Genomic DNA, 25,186 nt, shown 5'->3' with positions numbered 1-25,186 from the left:
GGGACACACACGCTCCTGCACACCAACTGAAAAATGCAATCATCATCACTATCTATTCCTCCCTGCTATTTGTCTGAGACAAGGACTTAAGCAGCCTTCAACTCTATAATTTAGATGTGGCTCGATGCAATATTTAAAGCAATTTTTGTCATCCATTAATAACATACAGTTGTTCACACACAACCTACATGGTAGTTATGTTAAAAACAAGTTTGTGATTGGAAAAACAACAACTAATCTGGAGAATGAAAATGACCTTCACACAAGTTTGCCTGAAAATTGCTGAGTCAAAAAAAGAGGATTTCTACACTCCAATATTAAAACTAGAGACTCGCTTTAAAAACACGATTGCTGAAGTGGTAGAGCTCCGCAGGTGGTATCGGCTTTGTGGTCTTAGCAGCAGATTCACCCCCTGTGGAGAACAATCATCTCTAATGTACATTCCCCAGTCCATTTCATCTACACAAGCAACATCTGCTTCAGAGAGAATACACACACTCACACACAGAAACTCAATGAAACTCAACAATGTCATATTCCACCCTATAGATGCAATTCTAATACATTCTCTTTCCTCTCTTCAGTGATAACACCGTTCTCTGACACTAAGACCATACACTAAGGTGTACATCACTTACTGTACAGTTAAATTTGATTTTCATTCAGAAAGTGGGAAAGCTACAAAGACAACAGGGAGAAGAATAGCAACTCATTGACAGGCCAGAATCCAAGTCTTCGCTCTCCAGGGAGACACGTTAAGTCTCGTAACAGCGGTGGAGCTCGTGCCAAAGACAAACTCTTCTGCAGCAGCGCTGGTGTAACTGTGGCACCCCCTGAGAGTCTGTCTCTTAGGGACAGGCTTGTTATTGAAAGCGAGAACAAGAGTTGTCTCAAAAAGGATGCATGCACATGCACAGAGAGCCATGACTAAAGCATCGCTAACAGGATTGTGTAAACAACACAGTAAGGTTGTAAACAGACGATATGAAAGAGCAGAGGGTGCCTGGTGAATAAAAGACATGCATGAATAAATTCAAGAAAATTGTCACTCTTTGAAGGCTTAGGCAATTTGCTGCAAGTACACCTAAAGTTTAGCATGACTTAAGAGAGTCGATAGAAGGAATGTCATATCCCTGAAGATAAATATGCAGAACATAAAAACAAACACAGATTGCTTGGCATACAATAGCAGCCAGATTAGTTTTATGTTCTGGGATATAATCATATCAGTCTTTGGACAATAAAAGTTAAATGTACAAAAGATAAATTGTTTTATTTTCAAGTAGTAGAACTTTACTAACTTTATATTTACTAAAATTGGGCCTTCATCATGTTGGCTTTTTACAAGTCAAATGGCTCTGGTGTCTGCTCATTTTTGCAAAGTAAAACTGATACAAAGGGTTAGATATGTTTTTTATAGATGATGACTGTAATCTTCAAAATAGTGGTCAAATATAACTAACATGGGCTGTCTCCAAATGTACTCCGCCTAGTGCACCACATTTGTCCTTGCCATTTTATCTGAGAATCCTCAATGGATAAAAAAAAATCTCCATCTCTTTATAATTTCCTCTGTATGTATCTTGATGCGTCTCTCCATGTCTTTAGTGCATCTACTCAGATGGATAGTTTCACCGTTTCACCAAAAATGATGAGTGAAAGAGAGAAAGGATGAACAAAGGATAGAATCAGAGGCGTGCAGTGATGCAACAATGCAGGAGGATTGTCAACTACAGAACTAAAGTGCTGAAAGCATCGGGCCAAGAGCTTTTCAGCTAGCTATGTTTAATCTGCAAAAACACTTTGGTTGGGCAGAATTTACATAATTGTAGCACTTATCGCGCCATCACTGGAAAAGTGAGAGGTACCCCGCCCAGTGCGAGAACAGTTGTCAAGGCAACTGAGGCGAGGGTTCAACGGGAGCATGTCACTGGCCTTGAGAGATAATCAGGGAGGGAGGGGCTGAGGTAGATGAGGTGACGTTAACGCTGGGAAGCTGACGGGAAGTCATTTAGTCATAAAGAGTACATTGCAGTGCAGGTAGGGGAGGTCAGTTCAAATAATCTCACAGATAGAAACACACACAGATTATTCAGATGCTGTGAACTGCACACATGTGCGACTCACAGCAGGTGATAAAGTAGGTTAAGGGACATTGTAATGGTCCTATTTAACTACAGTCCAGTTGTGGAGAACCATCTGCATGTCTGTTTATGCTCCGCTGACCACTCAACTGACCACTGAGCACATTAAGTTTAATGAGTTAATCTACTTTGTGTGTCCACAGATAAATGACTGCGGAGCTCTGACATAAATCTCTCTCTGTCTGTTTTACTGCATAAATGTCCACCTCTCTGCATTCTCAGTTTTGATGTTTTTACCTCACTTTCAAATCCTCTAACCGCCTCTGCACTTTTCTCCTGGTAATAGAAATGGCTGCAAAGGTTAAAATGCTATCTTATGTTTCTCAAAGCAAAATATGGTGTGTACTTTTGTGCACATGTGTGTGTGCACGATTAACACCATGCCTGAGCTATGAATCAACTGCAGAAGACGCACACGGGATGGCAGTGGTCGGTGGCCAAGCTCCCAGGGAGACGAAAACGGGCCACCTCCAACTGACCGTCTACATTTCTATCACATGCTCACATGCACACACACACACACACACACACGCACACGCACACACACACACACACACACACACACACACACACACACACACACACACACACACACCACAAGTGTCCAGGAGAATGTGCAGTCCTGGAGTCCTCTGTCTATCCTCGAAGAGAAACAAATTAGCAGGCGGTCTGCTGAGCTCAGAGTCTGGAGTGTGGCCAGAGCATGCAGTACTGAAGCAGGAACCACATAGTGCAGTTAGTGGCTGCAGGCCCAAGAAGAGGATACTCTTTCTATCTTACTGGTCTTAACAAACAGAAGTGACAATATGATAATGCATTATGCATATGGGATTATATATAGTGATTTGGTAATTGCTGCAAAATAATCCCCTTCGTTTAAGAACTAGGAATGTTAACAGCACATTTAATGAAAACCATTTTTGATGTTGGCACTACACTTAAGGTCACTGGGGTGACAAAAACATTATGACTCATGTTCTGAGAACCATGAAATTTCATGGTGGTTTGACAAGATATCCTGACCTGGAGTAAGGGCAGACACTAAGGGTGAATAGGGTTAACATTTTAACTAAGAGGTATCACCATTTCTGACACTTCACCAGTTGATTACTTACATTAAGAAAATTATGTCTAGGCTTTCTGAAATTTTAATGGTTACATATACAAATAAGGCATTGTCTAATTAAATATGTGCTAATTTTCATATATTTCCAGAAAAAAAAATAAAAACACTGATAAAGCCACAATCAATATTCTTGTTTCATTTTATTGACATAATAGAATCAAAGGTTTTTACTGAGTGAATTTTGGATATTTCTTTTTATCATTCCATAAATCAGAAAATACTATTAACAGCTGTGCCGTGTTTTTAGGAATAAAATGTTTTTTAAAATCAGGCTATGAAACATATATGAACGAACCCCTCAGTGGAAAAATCTTCAGATTATAAATAGGAATGAAGCTGGAGAAAAAGTGCTAAGGAAGTGGAGGTGGCTTAGAGTGTAAAATTGACTGATTTTGAGAAAGCAGCAAAAGATAGGTACCGCAATATTCCATACATTTTGCTAGACACTACAAGTGAATGGGCTAAAAATGTTTACTAATAGGTATCATCATGAACTTCCCCAGTTGATTATCTACATTAAGACACATATTTTCTGTATTAAAGTTGTTCTGAATGTTAATGTTGGGTATTTGGGATTTTTTTCTATCCACTAGTCTGAAAGAAGACATGTTATGGAAGTGAAATAGCCTTTGCATGAAAAAACTATGTTTTTGCCTGGAGTGTCTTGCCTTTAAGTGATAGACTGACAGGTGCACCACTACCCTTTGACTTCAACACTAACAGAAAAAAAGAATTATAGGAATTATTATAACAATAATTTGAGAACCTATTATTTGTCCACTTACTTCTGTATTTGCCTATATTGTACTGTAATTTTCTTGAGACTTCTGCGTCAATACAATGACAAATGCATATAGTGATTAGGAGAAAAAAGAATGAGAATGAGACGACGAGACACAGAATGATACAGATCCATTACAGAGACGGATAAAGAGATTCTCAGCAGAATCAACAGATTGACAAATTCCTCTGCTGAGCACTTATGCTGTCCGTCACTTTGCCAAGGCCACTAACACAGTGAGGGATGGCTGTATCCAGGCAACCAGGCGGCTAGCATCAGCAGCCTGTATCTAACCACCATCAACCAATCACAAGCATCAACTACCACCTTAGCCAATCATGACTGAAGTCAAGCAGCTGCTGTTCAACGGGGAGCTATCATCACGGCCAACCTACTCAGTGAATGCCCGATTGTCTGGATGCCATCAGTGGATCCAAAAGCTTAAAACCCACCCGATAACCTACAGGACACGATACAGCTGATAGAGGATATTACAGCGAGTAGGTTGTTGTTATGGACACCAGCTCTAGGCCAGGACATTTTAACATTGAACCACATAGCACAGAAATCTAACTTATGAACTTTGTCTTCTGTTTCGTTTATCTGGATCTCCATAAGCTACTCCATATAGCAGTCACTGCATCTCCTAAATCTGATGCAGTATATAGAGAACTCCTTATCAAACCCATTACCTTTCTTAGTGTTGTAGAAGTAGAGGACTTTTTCTGCTCTTCCGATCTGCCTCAATCTACATTTCAGCATTTCTCCCTCAAAACGTGGCAAATATCATTTAAACTAACCTATCCCTGTGGGGAATCATGGTCTCTAAGCTGTGAAGTGTAAAATGGCATGACACCGAACATATTCAATTTTTAAAAACATAACGACATATTGGAATATTTCCACTTCGGTCTGGTGGGACTCAGCAGCTTGCGTCGAAAGCTATCTGGATCTGACAGATGAAAACACAGTTCTATTAAAGCGTATTATTGCCCAGCATATTCGCTGGTTGGACCCAGTGTGTGTGTGTGTGTGTGTGTCTCAGTATACATGGCCAACAGAGGCACCTCAGCATGAACTAAGGTTGCATGTGGTCTAGGTGTAATAGTTGTATCTCCTCTCCTTCTCTTGCTGTCTCTTTCTAACACACACACACACACACACACACACACACACACATAAACACACATCACCTACCTCACTTTGACAGACATAAGTTTGGGCAAGGCAATCTGTTAGCCTAAGTGTGGCTGACGGCTCCTGTGATGTTTGGTTCACTCTTTGTGTTTGATCCTGCAGGTACAGAGGAAGTGAAGCCTACAGGGACATCTCATCCGCTCATTCTCATTCTCATTCCCTCTGATCTGCTGCAAAGCTGCATAACAAAACAAACATTACCAATACACGGAACTTGGTGAACCTTCTCTAAAGCTCTCTACATTTGTGTCTTTCTGGTGTTGGAAAGGACATCTACAGTGTATTATTCACCATCTTAGTTTATCGTATTAGCATGCCGACGTATGCTGATTAACACTAATCACAAAGTAAAACTGAGATATGCGAAGTGTAATGCAAGTAGCACCTCACCAACAGACAAACATTACCACGTTGCTAGGGTGTAAATTTATGTTCGAAGCCTCAAATATCATCCTCCATCTCTCTGCAGTCTGCTCCCCAGATAGTGAGGTTGATGCACTGAGTAATAGGCCAGTTGCAGCCCTTCACATTATCTTAAGCTTTGGCCCATTAAGACTGAGCTGCAAACAATGTGTTATGAGAGTAAATGGTATTTATAACTGTAACTGAACTGTACATGTAGAAGCCACAGCGAGGTGAGTGTCTGTGTGTGTGTCTGTGCACACGTGTGCGTCTAAGGTTTATGGATAGAAGCCGCTGGACTCATAAAAACAAGATAAGTGTTGTGTCAATAGTCCAAGCTTGGGCCATTAATCTGAGCAGAATAAGAGCCCAGGCTCCACTACTGTAACCATGACAGACACAGTGAGGCCGCTCTGTGGAGGTGGAGGAAATTCAGCATCCATTAACCTACAGGGTGGCCACATCATCAACAGAGGGGGTCAGGGAGGTAACGTTATAGCCAGCAACAGCATGGAGTTGCCATAACTTGAAATACATCACCACCCATGAGACGGAATATGTTGCCTTAGATACATCATCATATATCATGGAAATACTTGCTACTTTGCATACTATTTATATCCAGTACACAACAGTGTCTCTTCTCAGATTCACACACTGACATTTAAAACCTTAGTTGTTGCCTCTTGATAATGTAATTAATGTAATTGGTAATGTAAGTGGCACATAGTCAAACAGTATTGATCACTATAATAATATTGTTGTTTTTCATGATTGATGGTCAGAACAAAAATAAAAAGTGGCATAATCAGAGCAAGTGTATGAATAGCACCAGGGCCAGGATTTTTCATACGGATACCAGCACCAAATTGAGAGGGGGAGAATTCACCAATTACTGATATGGTGGCCAATATAGTGAATTTTGGGGCTGGAATAAAAACAGACAAATAACTTTATTAAAGAATATTTGACATTATTATATACTGAACATGCAACTTATAGTAAATTGTCAACTACATCACCATCTTTTGAGAAGAAGAGCCCCACTGCCTGCCTGTTCACTGTTGTTTTTTATAGGTGACAGAGGAAAGAACATTTTCATTTTCTACTTCTGGATGATGATACCATTTCTAAAAGTTTTTCATATTGGTCTATATCAGACAACAAATACATGGCTGTCTATAGGCTAATATTGGACAACATATCGGCTGACCGTTATATCTGTCCTGCTCTAAATAGCACATGCTTACAAAATGTGTTTTTAGCAGTGTGCAAACCAATTTGTGTTCAATTAATGAGATGCTTTTTTATTTTCAAAGGAATCCCTCAGCCATATTATCTTCCAGGTAAATATAACAACATGCTATTATTCATGCTCGTTAAGGGGTGTGTGCCTTAGTCAGCTTCATGTGGGTAAACCAAGGTGTGTGTGCTTGTGTGCGCATTTGTGTGAAGGTGTCCCTCCAGGCTGCCGTGGTATTCTCACAACAGCAGCTGCAGCCTCTCGATAAGAGTCACACTACGCAGCTTCACTTTGAGGACAAAATGAACTGAAATGTAAGGAGAGAACATTTGGAATAACACACTGACACAGTCACATACACACACACACACACACACACACACACACACACACACAAATATTTCTGTAATGTGGCAGATATTTAGAAGCGGGCAGATTAGCACACATGAAACAAGGCATTTTCCTCAGAGAGGGGGAACAGATTTAGCAGTGTCTGGAAACTGCATTCAGGCAGAGCTGACATTATAGTCAGGAACATCCTGAAAGCATCCTATAAAGAGCACAGGCCATTATTATGTCAGAGGTATTCCATATCCACTCAGTAGTTCTCGCAGAGTGTAATCATTTTCTATAACATGTTTTTTCTATGTGGAAGGATGCAAAAGGAAGCAGAAAATGGTGAAAAAGAGAAGGACAAATGAAGGAGGAATAGATGCAGAGCAGTTATAGGTGCCAGAGGGAATAAAAAGGTGAGAATGTAAGAAGAATGAAAGAAGAAGGAGGTAAAGGCAGTTGGGGCTTTAAAGAGTGTGGAAAGTAGATATCAGAGGTAGAATCAAAGAGTGAGGATAGAACATGGAATCAAAATATGGTGTAAGAAAAACAAAAAAGAAGAAGTGAGGATTAAAGGAACAATTGTAGAATAAGTAAGTACTGTAGTAAGTATTCTTGGACTTTTAAATGTGACCTGTCAGAGCAATGCAAACCTAGACTCTATATACATTCCTATGAATCAACACATAAGTGTCACACATGTACTTGACATGATGGCTGTTAATGCTTCAGCATGCCACTGACATAGCAAGATTGTATTTGGACAGTGCAACATTAGAACAGTATGCTAAGCCTTATATTTATCCTAACCACAAACAAAGTAATGAGTAGTGAAAGTAGTTACTAGTTTTCTAACTATTTATCTGAAACCAAGCAGACTATATACAATGGAAATATTCTCAATGAGCACTAAATCCATTATCAGAACTCAGCTATAAATACAGGAAAAAAATGCATATTGTTGTAGGTACTGTTAATTCAAGTTTCAGTTAGAAGACAATTTAGCTGCTCAACTTTCTCACTGGTTTGTCTGTGTCCATTTACTCATTGTAATAATAATGTAATAATTAAGTTAAGTAATAATGTAACTCTACCTTATGAATGAGCCATCAAACTTCCCATTGTACCTTTGCCATCCAGGCAGGGAGGAAGGAATCAAACACTTGATATTATTAAATTAGGAGCAATTTCCTGACTCAATCAGATTAGGAGCATGCTGACCTTGTGGTGCTTGAGAGTCACATCATTAACATGATTTACATGAGCAGGAAGCATTCACAAAGAATTTGTGAGCAAATTAGTAACTTTAAGTATTAAGACTAAATGCTGTTGGCTTAATATAAATCTTAATTATGACTGACAGGGGTAGTAGAAAGCAGCAACTTCAGGAGCTGAAAAAATGAAGCAAAGTGCTAAAAACTGCAGTTCCCCCAATTTGCCACTTGAAGCTGGCAGCAAAAGCAAGTAAATCTCCATAGATCCCCATAATAAAAATGCCCATCTTTAACAAAAATACACATTTGCAGTCTGGTAAAAAAACAAAACTGTTTTGGTCTCTTAAGCTAATGTCCTTTAAACAGTCAAGTCAAGTTTAAAAATGGTCTTATTTTCCCAGTCATATCAGACTCATACAATTCCAAGAATTTGTTTTTCCCATGCTAAAATTTAGCCTAACTTTGAAATCCTCCAAACAAAATATCATGAAATGGTTATTACCATTGGATTCCTTAGATCTTCTAGTTTTATATGATACCATACCATAACTTCTCTGTAGCCTTAAAACTGAGTCCACTTAGCCTCATAAAGAAAAAAGTTGACATGGTTCCCTGGCCCTAAACCCCACTGCTCCACACTCTTATCCCTTCTGGCTCAAAAATCCAAAATTGTAAAAAATACTAAACTCAAGGCTTCAAAAAAGTGCTCCACAAACCAGTGGGTGATTTTCATACAGTCTGAGGCTGACAAATGAGTTTGTTATATGAGCTCAAGTCATAGGACTGGGGACATTTTTGTAAAGACATTTTGGGTCCTGAATCTCTCCATTTCTTGAGCTGACCTTGGTGCAGGTGAAATTCCAACCTTTTTGACAGGCAGTTGACGTTACAGTTAGAATCCAGGGAGTGTATTATGTCAGTGATGGTCCTCACAAGTATAGACATACATACACATGCTTGTTTTGGGGGGATGTTTGGGAAGCATATGGGACACGTGGCTTGTTTGTAGGCATGCTGGGTAGAATATGTGTGTGTGACAAACAAACTCAACAGTGTCCGTTGTGAGTGGCATTTGTGTGGTGTGTGTGTGTGTGTGTGTGTGTGTGTGTGTGTGTGTGTGTGTGTGTGTGTGTGTGGGCATGTGTGAGAGTCTGTGTGTATCACTCAGCAGCATGGGGTAGATACCAGCTGAGTTTAAAGAGCAGCATGTAGAGGAGAGGCAGCCACTGTCTGTCAACCACCAGTGAGCACTGGGGCTCTGAATTCCCATCCATTCCCTTCATCTGGCCTCAGTACAAATAGACCACCAAATCAGAGTCGGAGATTTCTGTGGTTTCAGAGTGGTGTGTGCATGTGTGTGTGTGTGACTGCAGATGAACCATACTGACTGAGCCTCCCAAAGCCCTGCAGCAAACAGCATCTGGCTGATATATTTTCAGGGCAGACAAATCGACACTTGAAGATCTGCCCTGATCCTTGTTTACTGGGCTGTACACAAAAAACACAAACACACACACAATATACACACCTTGAGTGACTAAGGAAGTATAGTCAAAGCAAAACAACTTAATACCAAGAATAAAAAAATAAAGTCTTTTCTCACAGAAAATTTTAAAGCAATTTCATTATTGTCAATGAGGTGCTTGGAAAACAGTTCAAATATACAAAAGTTGTTTTCTTCAACCCCTAGAGTGTGCGAGTCCCTGAAATAATTAACTGAAATGAAACCCATCAAAAGCAAGTACAAAGTTAAACACAACAAGTGCTGAATGAAACAGGCACGGAGGATGATTTTTGATACAAAATATCAGAATATGTGAGTGAATTAGGAGGAAAACCTATCCCTAAAATTGCCAAAAAAGCAGAAATCTAAATTATAAAGACAACAAAGATTAAAAGGTATGGGATAAAACAAAAACTGTGTTAGTGCTGGTACAATGAGACCTTTCCAGTGTTAGGAAAATCAAGAATAATTTACTCACTTTGCCCTATTTGTTTGTGTTTACAAGAAGTATCAGCACACTTAAATGAGACAGTATTAAAATTCAACCTAGCACCCCGGCCCTTAGTTCTACATGTTCTACGGTTATTGTGTTTGAGTCCTTAAAGTCACAGCAACAAAACAAGGCTTGAGTGATTCTGGTCTCTTTCTTCTGTGCCATGGAAACGGTGACGGAGAAAGTTCAGCTCGGCTTTGTGTGTCCGTAGTAAGGTACAGAAAATAAGGTGGCAATCCTATAGTGAAACTAACTTTGAAACGTGGAGACACTCCCAAGGTCCCAGTGATTTTCTTCAGAAATATTACCTTGCATCCTAATATAGGATTTATCCTATAATGCTGCAACCCAGATTTCTGGCTACATTAAAAATAAATGCTTCGGAGATGAACAATGCTGCAATTTAAATCATTACACATGATTCATTCTCATAAAAACCCTAACAACAAATTTACAATAATCCTCTTACAAATGGCTGCTGTTCATGCCAGGGGACAATAAGCTGTTCTCTGCTCAATTGAGCTGAATACTAATAGGGTGATTATGAGGCCTAATTATCAGATGGCACTTGTCAAGAAGAAGCCGTGCAGTTTGCCCCGAGGACGATATGCAAAACAGAGGCAAACTGTTGTTTCTGCTGAAAACCCACTATGGGGTGTCTTTCTTTCATGTTATAGCTGGTAAGAAATCAAGAGGACACTTCTCTAGATGGCAGCCATGATGAAAAGTCAGAAAACATACCATTAGGCACAAGTGCATTAAAAATGCTGTGTACACACAGGACTCAACTGTAACAGTGAGTCAACCCTGCCAGCACTGAAGTCATCGGTTACCATTAACGTACATCATGAATACATAAGTCACATGTTGAGGAGGATATGAAATATGAATATTCCCTGAGGCCAGCATATGGTAGCAGGGATGGTTAAGAGGAATTGTTAAGAATGATAAACACGAACAATCCGCACATGGTAGAAATAAAGGTGCAATGTGTATTTACTGGCCACATGCAAAAAAATAAATAAATAGGGGGCAGCATTTCACTTTGGGCAAGACTGCATGATTTATAGCAGTGATGACACTGTTCAAGTTAGTCTAACCCTTAACAGTTAAGGGCCGTCCACACCAAGAATGATAACACAAAAGATAACTCTAAATAAATAGTTTTTAAAAATTAGTCTAATAAAATGGCTTGGATCACATTCAGAGCAAAAACCCTGACAGCCAATGAAAATCTATCCAAATTTACAGTGCATCACGTTCAAACACTATATGATAATAATAATAATAATAATAATACTTAACTGTTGCCTTATACTTTATATTCTTATAAATAAGAATAATTATAGATTAAAGCGCTTTGTGTCTGCCAATTCTGACTACCTCTTTAAAGGAAAACTAATGTATGATATTTTAGCTAACAGATAATGCAGATGTTGAAGGACATGTGTGGCTCCGGCATCTGGAGTGTGCATCATGCTGCTGTTTACAGAACGTCACCAGTCATCAGTTTGAATCGTTATAGTTGTACAGTATATGTAATTATAGTTATTTTCCTTGGCCCTTTATACACTTAATAAACCTTGCAATGTCCTAAAAAATGTGTAGTGAACTTGAAAAACTAAACTTAAAGAACTAACATACACCTGAATTGAGATACAGCCATAAAATGCTCTTAGCTACTTTAATGTACCTTCTACTTAACCAGCCACCTGTTTTTGGGACTCCTGTGGCAGGACAGTTTTTGAGCACTCACAAGCATCAGGAGGGAGACTCGCCATATTTCCAATCTCACACACTGTTAATAATTCAACATTTAATATAAAAACAGACGGGCTGTCCGGGAGGGAACAATAGCTGTGAATTATTGATATCTCTCTCTCCTCTTGTCTCTGGATTAGAAGACAGTGACATAGTGTAAATAAGAAGAGGAATTATAGCTGGACCAATATTCTTCTGCCCCCTGAAGAACAACCCCTGACCTCAAATGTATTAAACTGAAATTACGACCAGTTATTACTGCCGTCTTTGGAAAGCACTTAAAATGTGCTATGAATCCAAATTTTATTGAATAAGCAAATGAAAAGAGCTTCAGCCAAGCTCTCATGTCTTTTCTGTCTCTTGTTCTTTTTCTTTTCACACATCTTTCATGTGTAATAGTAACCTTTGGAAAAAGAGGCTCCCTAAGGCTTTAGCTTCCTTTCCTCCAATTACACCCAATGTCACCTCTCTTTTTTCTTTCATGCTTGCTCTCTCATTTTATCTGTCATTCTCAGCACTAAATGCCCTTCTGTCTGGCTGTCCACTTCTTTGTCTTTATCCGAGTGTGTCTTTTCCCACGGCAGAACAGTAGAGGATGAAATATAGGGAGACCACAGCAAACACAAAGATATACCACTTCTGTAACCCACCATCAATGCACAAACACACATGCATGCACTCTGCCGCTGACCCCCATGGGGCAAGACTCAATTTGAAGTCTCTGCTTCTTGAGAACTGTTTCCATCAAATATCAGTTCTGATATAAATCCCTTTGCTGCCAGGTACAGCGCTGAAGCCTGTGATTGTGTTGACAGTCTGAGAGTCGATACGGGGATATATATATATATATATATATATACACACATAGACGAGAAGATAGTCTCATATGAGCTTCATGTGATTGGTACATTTCCACGAAGTTTTCGTGCCTCTGAGCCAATCCAAGCCTGGTTCTGGCCGTTTCCCTAGATGCAACACTATAGTGAAGGACACTGTGTCTTCTGCAACGCCCTAACAACTAAAACATACAGTGTTAACCCACCCACATCTAACCACCATGTATCACTCGAACATGCAAATGCCTATCAACAAGCTACACTCATCTATAACAAATATATAATTTGAATTAAAAAACAAGCACAAATAAGAGCTTCACAATCCTAGTGCAGAGAATTCATTTAAATATCAGAATTAAAAATCCATCATTAGAAAGTGATACAAAAAAAGCTGTGTATATGTCACCAAGCGTTTATAGAGCAATGATGGTTATATCATTTCCATGCAACATTTATACAGAAATTGAGGGTTACAGCAGTGGACACAGTGTAATGATTTCATTGGCTGTACTCTAATTGCAGTGCCAAAAAAAACAGAAATAAATCAGCATATGGCCCCGCTGTCATCACCTATAGCTCACAATCACACCCACACCCCCTGTAGCACACAGCTCCTTATGTGCATGTGTGTGCCTGTTTGTGAGTATCTCTGCATGCGTGTGTGTGTGTGTGTGTGTGTGTGTGTGTGTATGTGTGTGTGCATGCGTATGTGCGCGAGGATCTACAGTCAGTTGTATGAAAGTGCAGCAGAGAGCCACAGTGTGAAACGATAAAAACATCAAAACACACACAACAAAGACAAGGTCACATGTCTCTGTTCTTCTCTCTATCCATCCATCATCACCTCGCTGCTTTTTATTGTTAGTTTCTGTTACTCAGACAGCTTCAGTCTTTGAATACAGGACAGATGCCATATGAGTGTGCATGACATCCCAATCTGCAAATACTGCTAAGTTTTCCCCCCCTTCCATTTCAGCCAAGCAATTCAAATTACACAATTTCAAATGAATCCATCAAAGCAGCCTGGTGTGAATCCTTGCTAGATAAATGCCATGCGGTCAGCTATGACGGATTGGTTAAACTCAGCAGAGCCGGGCTGATCTGCTGGCAAACAGCCAAAGCTGTTGATTGGGCGTCTCATCGTCGATTAAAAAACAATAACTTGCCTCATAACAGGGGTTAGATTAAGGTTTGTAAGCCATGCTAATGCTAAACAAATATACCAAACCCTGGAGACCTTGACAGCTGATTTCTAATCAAGAGAGTCAGATCTCATTACATTCACATGCATGAGATTGTTGAGCTCACTGCTGGTGCTCTATGTATATGATCCCCAGCCGTGTACCTGGAAAACAGCCAGATTATATGATTGATGCTTTCTGTTTATTTAACCTTTACAAGAATTATCATTGGACTAAAGGCCTGGCGTGTGAGAAAACAATTTCAGTGTTTATCTTAAGTGTAAGTGTAGAGCTACTGTCCATCTTTGAATAGATTACAGTCTGCTCCTGTCATCCTCATAAGAGTGGCAGCATGTTCATGAGGCGTGGAGATCAGGAGATCATTGCCAAGGCAGGAACAGATGTGCGCACACATACAGGGAAGCACTGTAATGCCAAGTTGTCATATACAGGAGTCATAACCCTGAAAGTAACAATCTACTTTTGGATCTCACTTTCACATGTTTGATTGTTTTATTTCATCATCTGCAGTCATTGCTTTCTTTATTTGACCATAGTAACCGTTTACTCACAACGGAAGTAGAGACCAAAAAATACCCAACCACTGTTACGTCATTTCTAGTTAGACATTTCTTCAAATTAGAATCTTCAAGATTATTACTGTCAAGGCTCTCATAACACATTTAAGAGCTGAGGATGGTCGAGGATGACCTTCACTCCTCTGAGCACCTCTAACCTTTCCTTCAACCCTCTCCCTGGTCCATTCCCTCTCCAAACACACATCATCATTTCTCCTTTACCTGCACCCCAGCTCCTATCACCTCAACTCGTCTTTACCCTCTTTTCTCTAGAACTCAAATCTCTTCAAACCATTTTGCCAAAACCACATCAGCACCAGTAGAAATCCTATCCTCCCAGACTCAGAGTGTAAAATGCCCCATATCTAAAAATACCATCCCTGCTGGAGCCACATCCTCGTCTGAACTCCTCACCCTTTCCTAACACGATACAAGTTGCAGTCCAGATGCCTCCTTCTCTAAACCAGCCCATACCTTTCCCTCTCCCCTCCTCCTCTTTCCTTCACTTCATTCAGGCGAGATCTAATTCACAGATGAATAATGGATGGCTGGATGGATGGATGGATGGATGGTTGGATAGCAGACTTTCATCTATCAAGGTTCTCTTTCTCTCTCTGTCTTTCTCTTGCGGGATGGCTGTAGTGCTAATGCAGGGCAACATGCATTGGAGATGAGCCCAGGGACCTCCCACTCAGTCTGTTTGTCTGTCTGCTGCCTGAAGGATCTCTTGCTCTTCATTTCTATCTCTTTCTGTTCCATACTGGCCGTTGACAATCACATCCAATCTATTTATTACTGTTTTCCAGCCGTTTTCCTTTATTTTATTCTTTCATAATCATCAAATCAAACATAAAAGCTTAGAGTGCCGGCCATCTTTCTTCATCCCTGTCTTCATCCAATTAACTATCACCTTTTCTATCGTTCATTACCTCAGTTCGATTAGTCCCTGACCTTGGGATAGTGATCCCAGGTTTGTATTGACCCTGACCCCCCTGCTTCCCTCCCCTCTAATACCCTTAGAAGCCTCATCAAAGGCCCAATCACACAATCCACTGCCACCTCCCTTCTTTACTGCTCTGTAGGACAGAGGCTGCTTTAAATAGACTCTGGAAGCTAAACCTGTTTATTTGAAGACAAAAACCATTGTGTCAGTTTGATTAGAGATGTGACTGCTCAAGAAATGTCCTGTTAGAATGGAGATTAGGTGTATAAATTTGAAAATATATTAACGCCAAGGCAGTCTATTATGAACCAATAATTTTCGACTGCATAAAGAGCCTCGGACCTCTTTGCTTCTCCTGAAAATTGATGTAGAGCAGAGAGACCGGCAGCAAAAACAGCCACATAAAATTTTTATAGGCAATAAATAAGGTTTTGTCTAAAAGCAGCAACAATAGCATATGTCTTGTTCTTGGAGCTCTAAAAGATCTCACTCAGTGCAGATCTTTAGTTCCTTCCATTCTCCTCACTTAAGAGCTGTTGTGTTTCAGAGTTACTATATTTGATTTCGTTTGGGTTGGATTTCCTCTACATCTACTTTCTATGTGGCACCAAGATTCAGGACAAAAAAAGGACCAGCCCCCACAAAAACCCACAATTAGCGCTTGGAAGTGAGCAAGAGCAGCAGCTTGTCAAAGAGCCCATCAATAATGCAGGCTGGTGGGAGACCCTGGCTGCCACACAACTGTCCTACTGAACCCTCCTGCCTGTCTACCTGTCTGTCTGCCTTTCCATCTGTCTCCCTTCCACCCATTGCTTCTCTCACCTTCTGAGTGCCTGCCTGACCTCCTGCCATGCTGCCAGCATGTGCCTGTCTTTCTTACCACACATAGAGTTGTATGCATTTCTCAGCCTGGCTGCCTGGGTGTCTGTTATGCATGTTACCTTGAGATGCTGTAGCTGTGGGGAATCTGTGTATGTATGTATGCATGCATGTATACATTTATTCATCTACTGTAGAGATGCATCCAAGGTTATTCAACACAGATATGGTATTACAGACGGGATATTATTGTTTATACTTGTATACTTGATGAGCAATAACACAAAGAAATCATAAAGACAGCATTCATATGACAGTAACAAACTGATCAAAAGGCAAAAAGCATCATTTAGAATGTAAAAAAGGGAAAAGGGGAAAAAGAAAGATATTTTATGCACATTTTGCAAGAAGTTTGAATAAAAAACTTCCAATTACAGACATGCCAAAGCAAGAAAATTACAGAAATCAGAATAGTCTTCCACACAAAGGAGTGAGGACAAACACCAAGGGGGACCAACAACAGTAATAACAGCTGCTGTGCCATCATATACGCCAGCAGAATAATAATCAGCACTGTATTACATACACAAGCTAGCAGCCTTCAGCTAACCTCTCATCATGTTCGTCAACAGCAGACAAAATGGCGGGTGAGCAAGCAGCATGGACAACAACAGAAAATAGAAGAATAAGTGCTGGCTTAAAGGTGTAGTTGAAGTTATTATCATCTGTGATTCATGTCCTGGCCTTTGTATAGTAAATAAGACACAATGGCTCACACACAGTCACAAAACTATTTATTTGGAAGTGGTTAGAGGGGGTTTGCAGAGCTGAAAAGGTGCAACGTTGAGTAGGTTTACTGTTATGGTTATTATTCAGTTTTCAAAGCCATGAAGAGCCGAACGAAAGGGAGACAATATTGTCCATAGGAAGCGTGGGAACAAAAACCTTGCAGGAGAGACCAGGCAGCTGTGATGCTGCAGGTGTCGGGGATGGGAAAACGAACATCTGGCCTTGTAGATGTTCCTTCTGACTCAATGAGAAACTGAATGAAATATTAATTTCACCCATAGCCACATACATCTGGCTCTGTGAAAACGAATTCAACATTTTCTATTTTCATTTATTCCACGTTTGTCTCCATCACATACAATAAAGCCTGAGCAGTGGTTTCATATTGCTCTTTGAAGAAATGACAGGCTCTGCTCTCTCTTCCCACTCTGATAGCAGCGCAGCAACTCTGGACCACTTAAACACAAACACGGTCTGGCCTGGGACTGGCTAGGCTCCATGCCAGACACACCAGGATGCATTTAAGCACATCAACTGTCTGCAGAAATGTAAAGTCTACTCAATACTCCCATAGCACAGACACAAACCTGCACACACGCACATGCATACTGACATGCAAACGGATGTGCATTCAAATACAGAGCACTGATACTCAGCAAATACAGATCATTTACAATATGTGTTCATTCCTGTATAATGAGACCTCTGCCATTGAATGAGACATGGCTGTGGTGATGGCTAGTGACAAAACACAATCTGAGATCAAGGACCCTGCATCAACTAAAAAATGTGCAAACACTCAAAGTTTGGGAGTTCACTCACATCCTTATCTCGTTCTTCATAATGGATAGGTTAGGAGTCCTAAAATAAAGGTAAGTGTCCTAATTCAATTACTCCAGAAACTGAAAAAAGAGATTACATCCATTTCCTTCACTCTAAATATAGTCCCAGCAGCAACATGACCCGGGGATAGAGACTTCTATGATATGAAATAAAACAAGTAAATACAAGAATTCTTTATCCCTCAAGCCATTATCCTGTATAACATGCAGCTTTAACAGGTCACTTAGCTGGTCACTTACTTTTGCACTTTAATATAATGATGATTATTATGTGGTCTTATTTTGTATGTTTTTCTATAATTGTTTTACTGTGGTGTCCTTATGTCTGAAGCACTTGACAAAATGGGTTTCCCCATGTGGGGTAATTTCTGAAAGATCTGAATCTGAATCTTATTTTTCATGGGAGGCTACTGAAATGATTTGGTGAATACTATCGCGTTTCATTTCCATTTCTGGAAATGCTAAAGCAATTCATCGCCACACAAAGAAGCACTGCAAGCATCCTATTTTCACACTGCTGCTTTTATACCATTATTGATTTGACTATATAAAACATGAAAAGCCCTGAAGGGATAAGGCCACTGACAGCCAAGCCACAAGATAGTGGTGAAAATAAGGTGGACTTTTCCTTAAGAAGGAGCTCTTTTCTACATAAGCAAAGTAAACGATTAATGAAATGGATGAGAAATGATCTGTTCCATTATACTTGGGCTTTTTTTGTCTGATTCATTTATATCTGACATCTAGACCTTGTGACTCAGACGAAAATCTATTCTCTTGTCCCCTGAGAGGTAAGTCAATAATGCAGCACCCCATTTCCCTCCTCGGACAGAGTGTGTGTTGTTCATGGAACTACACAGAAGCCCCACCCTTATTCCCAGTGTGTATCCAACAGTGCCATCACCCCCATCTCCCCTTACTCCCGGCCAGCACAGATACCATCACAGTAGTAGACTGGTCATTTACTGAGCAGCAGAATGAAGGACACAATGAATGAATGAATGAATGAATGAAACTGCAACTGAATGACTTGCAGTGTGAAACCTCCATAGAAAACACTTCATGAAATAAACATAGGCATGTATGGCATGTGCAGCATGTTAACATTGCTGGAAATAGTATGACACAGCGATTACTGTTAAAGCTGTGTGTTTATTATCCGGGGCCATTGTTCTCAGATTGCTGTAATAATCAGCAGACTAATTGAATTAAACTGTGGCATAACTCATTTGAATGGATGGAACAGGAGGAACCAGAGATCCAACCAGCTGTTCTCTCTGTTCGTTTCCTCATGGCTCTCCACAGTAAAGGGACAGGCGTGTTTTAATTATAATTACACAAGGACCAATGGAGAGACAGAGTGAATGAGAACAAAGGATCTTAACGAGAGGTGAAGGGTCATATGCAGCAGCAGAGCCATCATATTGTGCATGTTTTGTGTCTGTTTGCAACAACTTCTCTTAATTACTGTACGTGCATCTTGCTGAATAATATGACAAAAAATGTTGCTAAAAGAAGTGCATTTTGTGTGGTATGTTACCACAGATAATGTCTTTAGTGGAGGTGCTAATGGGGGTAATGTGTGTTTAAACAAAAGCGCTGCTAACACTGCAACACATAACACAGCATGAGAGACAATTATGCACTTAGAGAAAGATCAAACCATAAACGTTGCACATATTTTTTAATGTTGTTGGCTGCGTGTAGTGACAGTCTCACAACCTGACATCGATACATATGCAGAGGCCCTGAGAGAAGCTTTGAAGTGCTGCCTGTTCAGTGTTGTGTCTATCTACTACACAGCTCTATCAGGTACTGCAGGGTGTTCAGTGAGAGAGCAGAGTGGGTGAGCAAGTAGCTATAACCCAGTAAACTGTCTCCCTCAGGCAAGGGAAACATCTTCTGAATACCAAAAATGCTGCTTTTTGTAATGAATGAGGAAGGAGACCGAGGGAGAGAGTGCGAGAGGAGAGAGAGAGAGAGAGAGAGAGAGAGAGAGAGAAAGCACCCATGAATAAAATCATCATAGTTAGTATTCCACTCAAGACAGCAGATTTAATAAAAACATCAAGACTGACATCAATTATGTTTTTTTATCATCAATATCACACTTTATTTTATTGAATTTGATCAATTCAAGCACAATTTTGGTGCATTTAATGACATTTTTAGTTTGTGGTTTCTTGAGCTGAAACAATTAATTCATCAATTAGATGAGGAGCTATTTTAATAATTGATCAATCCAACAAAAAATCAATCCCTGCCTAATTATGGGGATTGCTGCTTTCTAGCCATTTTATTATGTGACAGTAAAACACTTGTGTTTAGAACTGTTAGTTGGACAAAACAAGCAACTCAAAGCCATGACAATGGACTTGTAGGGAAATTGTGATTAAAATTCAATCAGATAAGAAAATAATTGGCAGATTAATTAAAATAATTGTTAGTTGCAGCTCTACTGCACATTGTGCCGCATGGCCCAATCTGCATATCAAAACTAATCAATTCAAAATAACTTTGTCATTTTACCTTACATCTATCTGTGCAAAGCAGAATGAGAGAGCATTTCTCTGGTTTCAAAGAGCAACAGAGATAAAACTGTGAACACAAACATTTACACAGCACAACACAGTCCCTGAGCCTGTAAGGGAGGGTAAGTTAAAAGTAAATCCAAAAAAATAATAATAAAAAGAAAAAGTTAAGAAATTAAGAGTCTCATATAAGTAACAGTATTCACGGCCTGATGGCCTGTGGAAGGGAGCTGTTTAACAGTCTTGTGTTATTTAGTCTGATGCTTCAAAAGGTATAAGGGTTGTCTGACAATGTTCAGTGTCTTTTGAAAGCAGCATGCAACACAAAAAGACATATAACAAGAACAGAATATGGATTTTGGTACTCAATGAGTGTAGAAGTAAAAAAAAAAGTGTCCTTGAGCAATAAAGCAAACACAAAATTGCTCCTGATCCTCTACTGTCTTGCACATCCACCACCAGGGTGCAAGTGTTTGTATGAATGGCTGAATAAGAGGCAAGGCAATTTGTCCACTAAGGTTAAAAAAATGCTTTTCCAATATCGTTTTGCCCCAGTTTAAATTCAATCAGATTTAACAGATTGGGTTTAGTGGATGTGAAGAAAGTGCTGCAGTAAGCTTGAAGTTTATAACACGTAGTAATCTTGTTTCTCTTATGAAAAGTCAACACATCCTCAGCCACAGGGGACAGTACTGGAAAGGGTTTAATAATGTTGTTTGTCTGCTTCTACTGCTGTTTTCATTACAGACTTTCTATTTCCCATAAAAACACCAAAAGGGATGAGGGAACTGCCTTTCAAAAAGGTTTTCTCTCCTACAAAACAAATGTCACTGCTTATATTCCTTTCTTTGCATTCACCTGCTTCAGTGTTATGGTGTGTGAAGAAAAGTGTGAAAAGCACACAAATCAATTTGATTGAGTGGGAACTGTTGAAACGTCACAACGATACCAGACGAATGGCACAGTAGGATGTTCTACTGATTGATTGATCCTGTCTCTATTCATAAGAAAGTGTCACCTATCTTGTGACAAGCTGACAGAGACCGAGCAGTGACCCATGGGTACAGCTCAGACCTGAGAGAGGAAACCATTTATCATCCACGTTGAGCTCGCCTAGCATGGCTAACTGCCTCTGGAGACAGCACTCAAAGGAGAGACACGCCTCATATGTTACCACCAAACAAGACATGTGTCCCAAAGTACTGTTGAATGTACTTTTTAGGAATGAGCAACACAGATAAGAACACAAACATATACACACAAAACCAATGAGAATTCATATACACTTCAATCATATTTCATAGAATGTTTTACGTAATAAATCCTGAGGGTTTACTTTCACGCCTACTGCTCTCAAAAATAAAGTCAACAAATGTCTGTCTTGGTGCCTGAAGCTGACTCACACACACACAGAGCTCTATCATCCACACACTGTGACTGTGTGTTATGTCTCTGTAGCTCATGGTTAGAATCACATCATAGTCCCATCAATATCCAAACCGCTCAGTTGGAACTGAGCTGTGGGAGTCGCAGCTCTGTGAGGGGGCATGTTGCACAACAATCTATCACCGTACAGACACACACACGCTCATCCCATCACAGCACAGACATGCAAGCATGGCAGAGGTCAGTTTTGTGTGGCCATATTTTCAGAAGAAGTCCATTTTTTCCAGACAGTCACATAGACAGTGTGTGCTTCATGTACACATCATGAAGTACATCTCAAGCCTGCAACTAAAGAAAGTTGTTTACCTCCACAAACTGGTATCTAAATGGTTCACATTCTTTTCCACATCACTCATCACTTGCAGTCTAATGCCAAAGATTAATTATAGCCAGGGGCCCTTCTTATCTTTGCTGTGCTGCAGATTGCCGGTCATTGAACTCCAGCTTTGGTCTTTCACTTTGACTTTTGAAACACTGTTGTTTTAATCTACTGAGCATTTCTTTAGTTTAACATCTTAAGACCAAAGACAGTGCACAACATAAAAACATTTTCACATAAGCAAACTTTTAATGTTAATGTACAGCATGTTTTAGTGCTGTGCGTTATTTAATGCTGATTAAAAAGCTATACAGTAAGGTGCAAGGTAATGATTTGGAAACTGGCCCCTGGTCTGATTGAGTCATAGCCTACAGAGTGAATGGCAGCATGTTAGCAATGATTTCCACCTATTTTTAGCAGACGAAGGGGCTGTTATTCTGGGGATGCCCAAACAGGCCCCAGGCAGAGAGCAGTGGGTACACATGTGAGACAGACGGTGTGTGCTCGTTTGTCTGTCTGCGTTTGTTTATCCAAACAGGGGGTCTCCTTACCTTCTATGGATGGGGCTTGGTCCTGGGCAGCATACAACATATCCTTGAACGCCTGTTGAAGAAATGGGGAAACAAAATCACTGTCTGCAAACCAAAGCTACAGAAAAGTCTGCTCTATACACTGATGTAGTGTTTGTCAAGTCAGTACAGTCAGTCCAGTCCATTGAATCCAGAAATACAGAGGATATGTGTGGAGTGACCAAGTCTGTTCTACATCACGTCATATATAGTGTATTTACAGTAATACACATGCACACGTAAAAAGAGATTACAGCAGGCCATGAGGCATTACACAATTATTAGTGCCATCTGCTTTTAGAGTAGCATTTAAACCAGCCAAAGCCATCTGAGAGCCATTAACTAAACTCTCGTTTTCCATATTGGAAGATTACAGCAACCACCACACAGCTGTTAGCATAATGAACAACGCACAAATGCTGGCATTCGAATGATCTAATTTACTCCAAGTTACGCAGAGTTATTTAGATCTTGCAGTAGCTCATAGAACTGAGTATGCATAGGCCCAACGGTATAATGCTTTGGTTGCCAAATCTGTGGCTGAGTGATGGTGGTAAACAAAGAATTGTCCGCTTGCACCCAGTTTGTATTATATTATTTATATGAAACTAGGGATGGGAATTGAGAACTGGTTTCAGTGCAGAACCGGTTACAAAGCGGTTGCCCAAACCACCTGAATGATGAACAATGATATCATAAATTATAGATTAAATTAAATTGTTCTTTGATGAGTGCAGAGTTTGATAGACATTCAACAAGTTTTTAATTAAAAGAGCAGATTGGGGGAAATGACATGCAGACAGATCAACTGAAACAAGAGAGAGAAAGAGAAAGAGAAAGCGAAAGAGAGAGTGAAAGAGAGAGAGAGAGAGCTGCAGTGGTTAAATGAGGTTGTTTCTCTGCAATAAGACTGATCTTGGAGATAATGGAAACTGACAGATAATTGCACGCTGGCTCATCTGAACATATCAGACATCAGAGAAAAGACTTACACTCAATCCTGTTTCCTGACTGTCTTTATAACTGAACTGCCCCAGCCAAAAAATCTAACTTTATTAGGTCTTATTGAGTACTAGTAGTATTCATCATAGTATCAATAAATAAAATGTGCACATATGATGTAAAATTAAATGACAAAGTTATAATCTCGTACAAATCTGATAACCTGCATGTTTTTCCGTCTTATCCACAGATCTAAACAAACTGCTATCTCTGTCCAGACCTTCTGCTTTTGTATCATGACATTGAGAGAGCGTTGTGTGTGGGTGGAAGCCACTCTGAAAACTGCTCTGTGCATTAGAAGCAGCCCGGATTGTTGATACTTAAGTTCCTCTGTGAATTACATGCACAATGAGACTCCGACACTGGAGTCTAATCTGAGAGGTAGGCATTTCATTTGCATGTAGCATGTTGTCTCTACCTGATAAATATCACAGGAAACCAACTGTGCTCGCACACCGTTGGAGCAGGGCCCGGTCCTGGCTAATCTCTGGTGAGCAAAAAGGGCCCCCTGACTAATAGGTGGCAAATAGACATTCAGATTCAGACAGGGAGGCATCGCCATGGTGATGGCAGTGATGGGAGGGGGGTGGGTTGGGGTGGGGGGGGGGGTGCTCTTTGGGGAAATGGGATAAACCTGCAGGCTTGGCAGTAATAAGTGATGAAACCTGTAGACAATAACTAAGCCAAGCCTAATGGGGCCATCAGTTTGAATGACCATGCATTAACGTGACGATGATGTATACTCACTAAACCAAACATGTGCGTGATACAAGTACCAGACTTGTCCGACTGAGGCTGTTGTCAAAGGACGTCAATCCTCTCACAGCACAGACATGTTGAGTGGACACTAACCAAAATATTTAGACGGCCAAATCTTTCCTCTAGGATGCTTGAGAGTGTTATAGCTGTGCTTGAGATGGAACGGTGTGCATTATTATTAGTCTGTAGAGATCTCCGGCTCAACTAGAAAGCCAACGATGGATCACTTGAATCCCTAGCTCTGTGTCTGAGTGGATCCCTGCATGTAGGAAGAGGAGTAAAGAGGATGGGAGGAGAGGATAGAGGGAGGGGAGCAGGGGGCAGGTCTGGTCGGGGACCAGATGTCCTCCCAGTGGGGGAGGAACGATGAGGTG

General features: G+C 40.2%; 1 protein-coding gene across 1 annotated transcript in view; it reads right to left on the bottom strand.

Moving 5' to 3' along the window:
• xpr1a (xenotropic and polytropic retrovirus receptor 1a) overlaps positions 1-25,186 on the bottom strand; it is a 71,010-nt gene that overhangs the window by 40,142 nt on the left and 5,682 nt on the right. Inside the window, exon 3 of the mRNA XM_059340784.1 lies at positions 23,034-23,085. Coding sequence (XP_059196767.1) covers positions 23,034-23,085 — 52 coding nt within the window. The remainder of the gene's footprint in view (positions 1-23,033; positions 23,086-25,186) is intronic.

The sequence above is a fragment of the Centropristis striata genome, chromosome 9 (assembly GCF_030273125.1).
Source record: "Centropristis striata isolate RG_2023a ecotype Rhode Island chromosome 9, C.striata_1.0, whole genome shotgun sequence".
Classification (NCBI taxonomy): domain Eukaryota; kingdom Metazoa; phylum Chordata; class Actinopteri; order Perciformes; family Serranidae; genus Centropristis; species Centropristis striata.
Note: the sequence above shows the minus strand (reverse complement) of the source record. Positions and strands in the feature narration are given on the sequence as shown.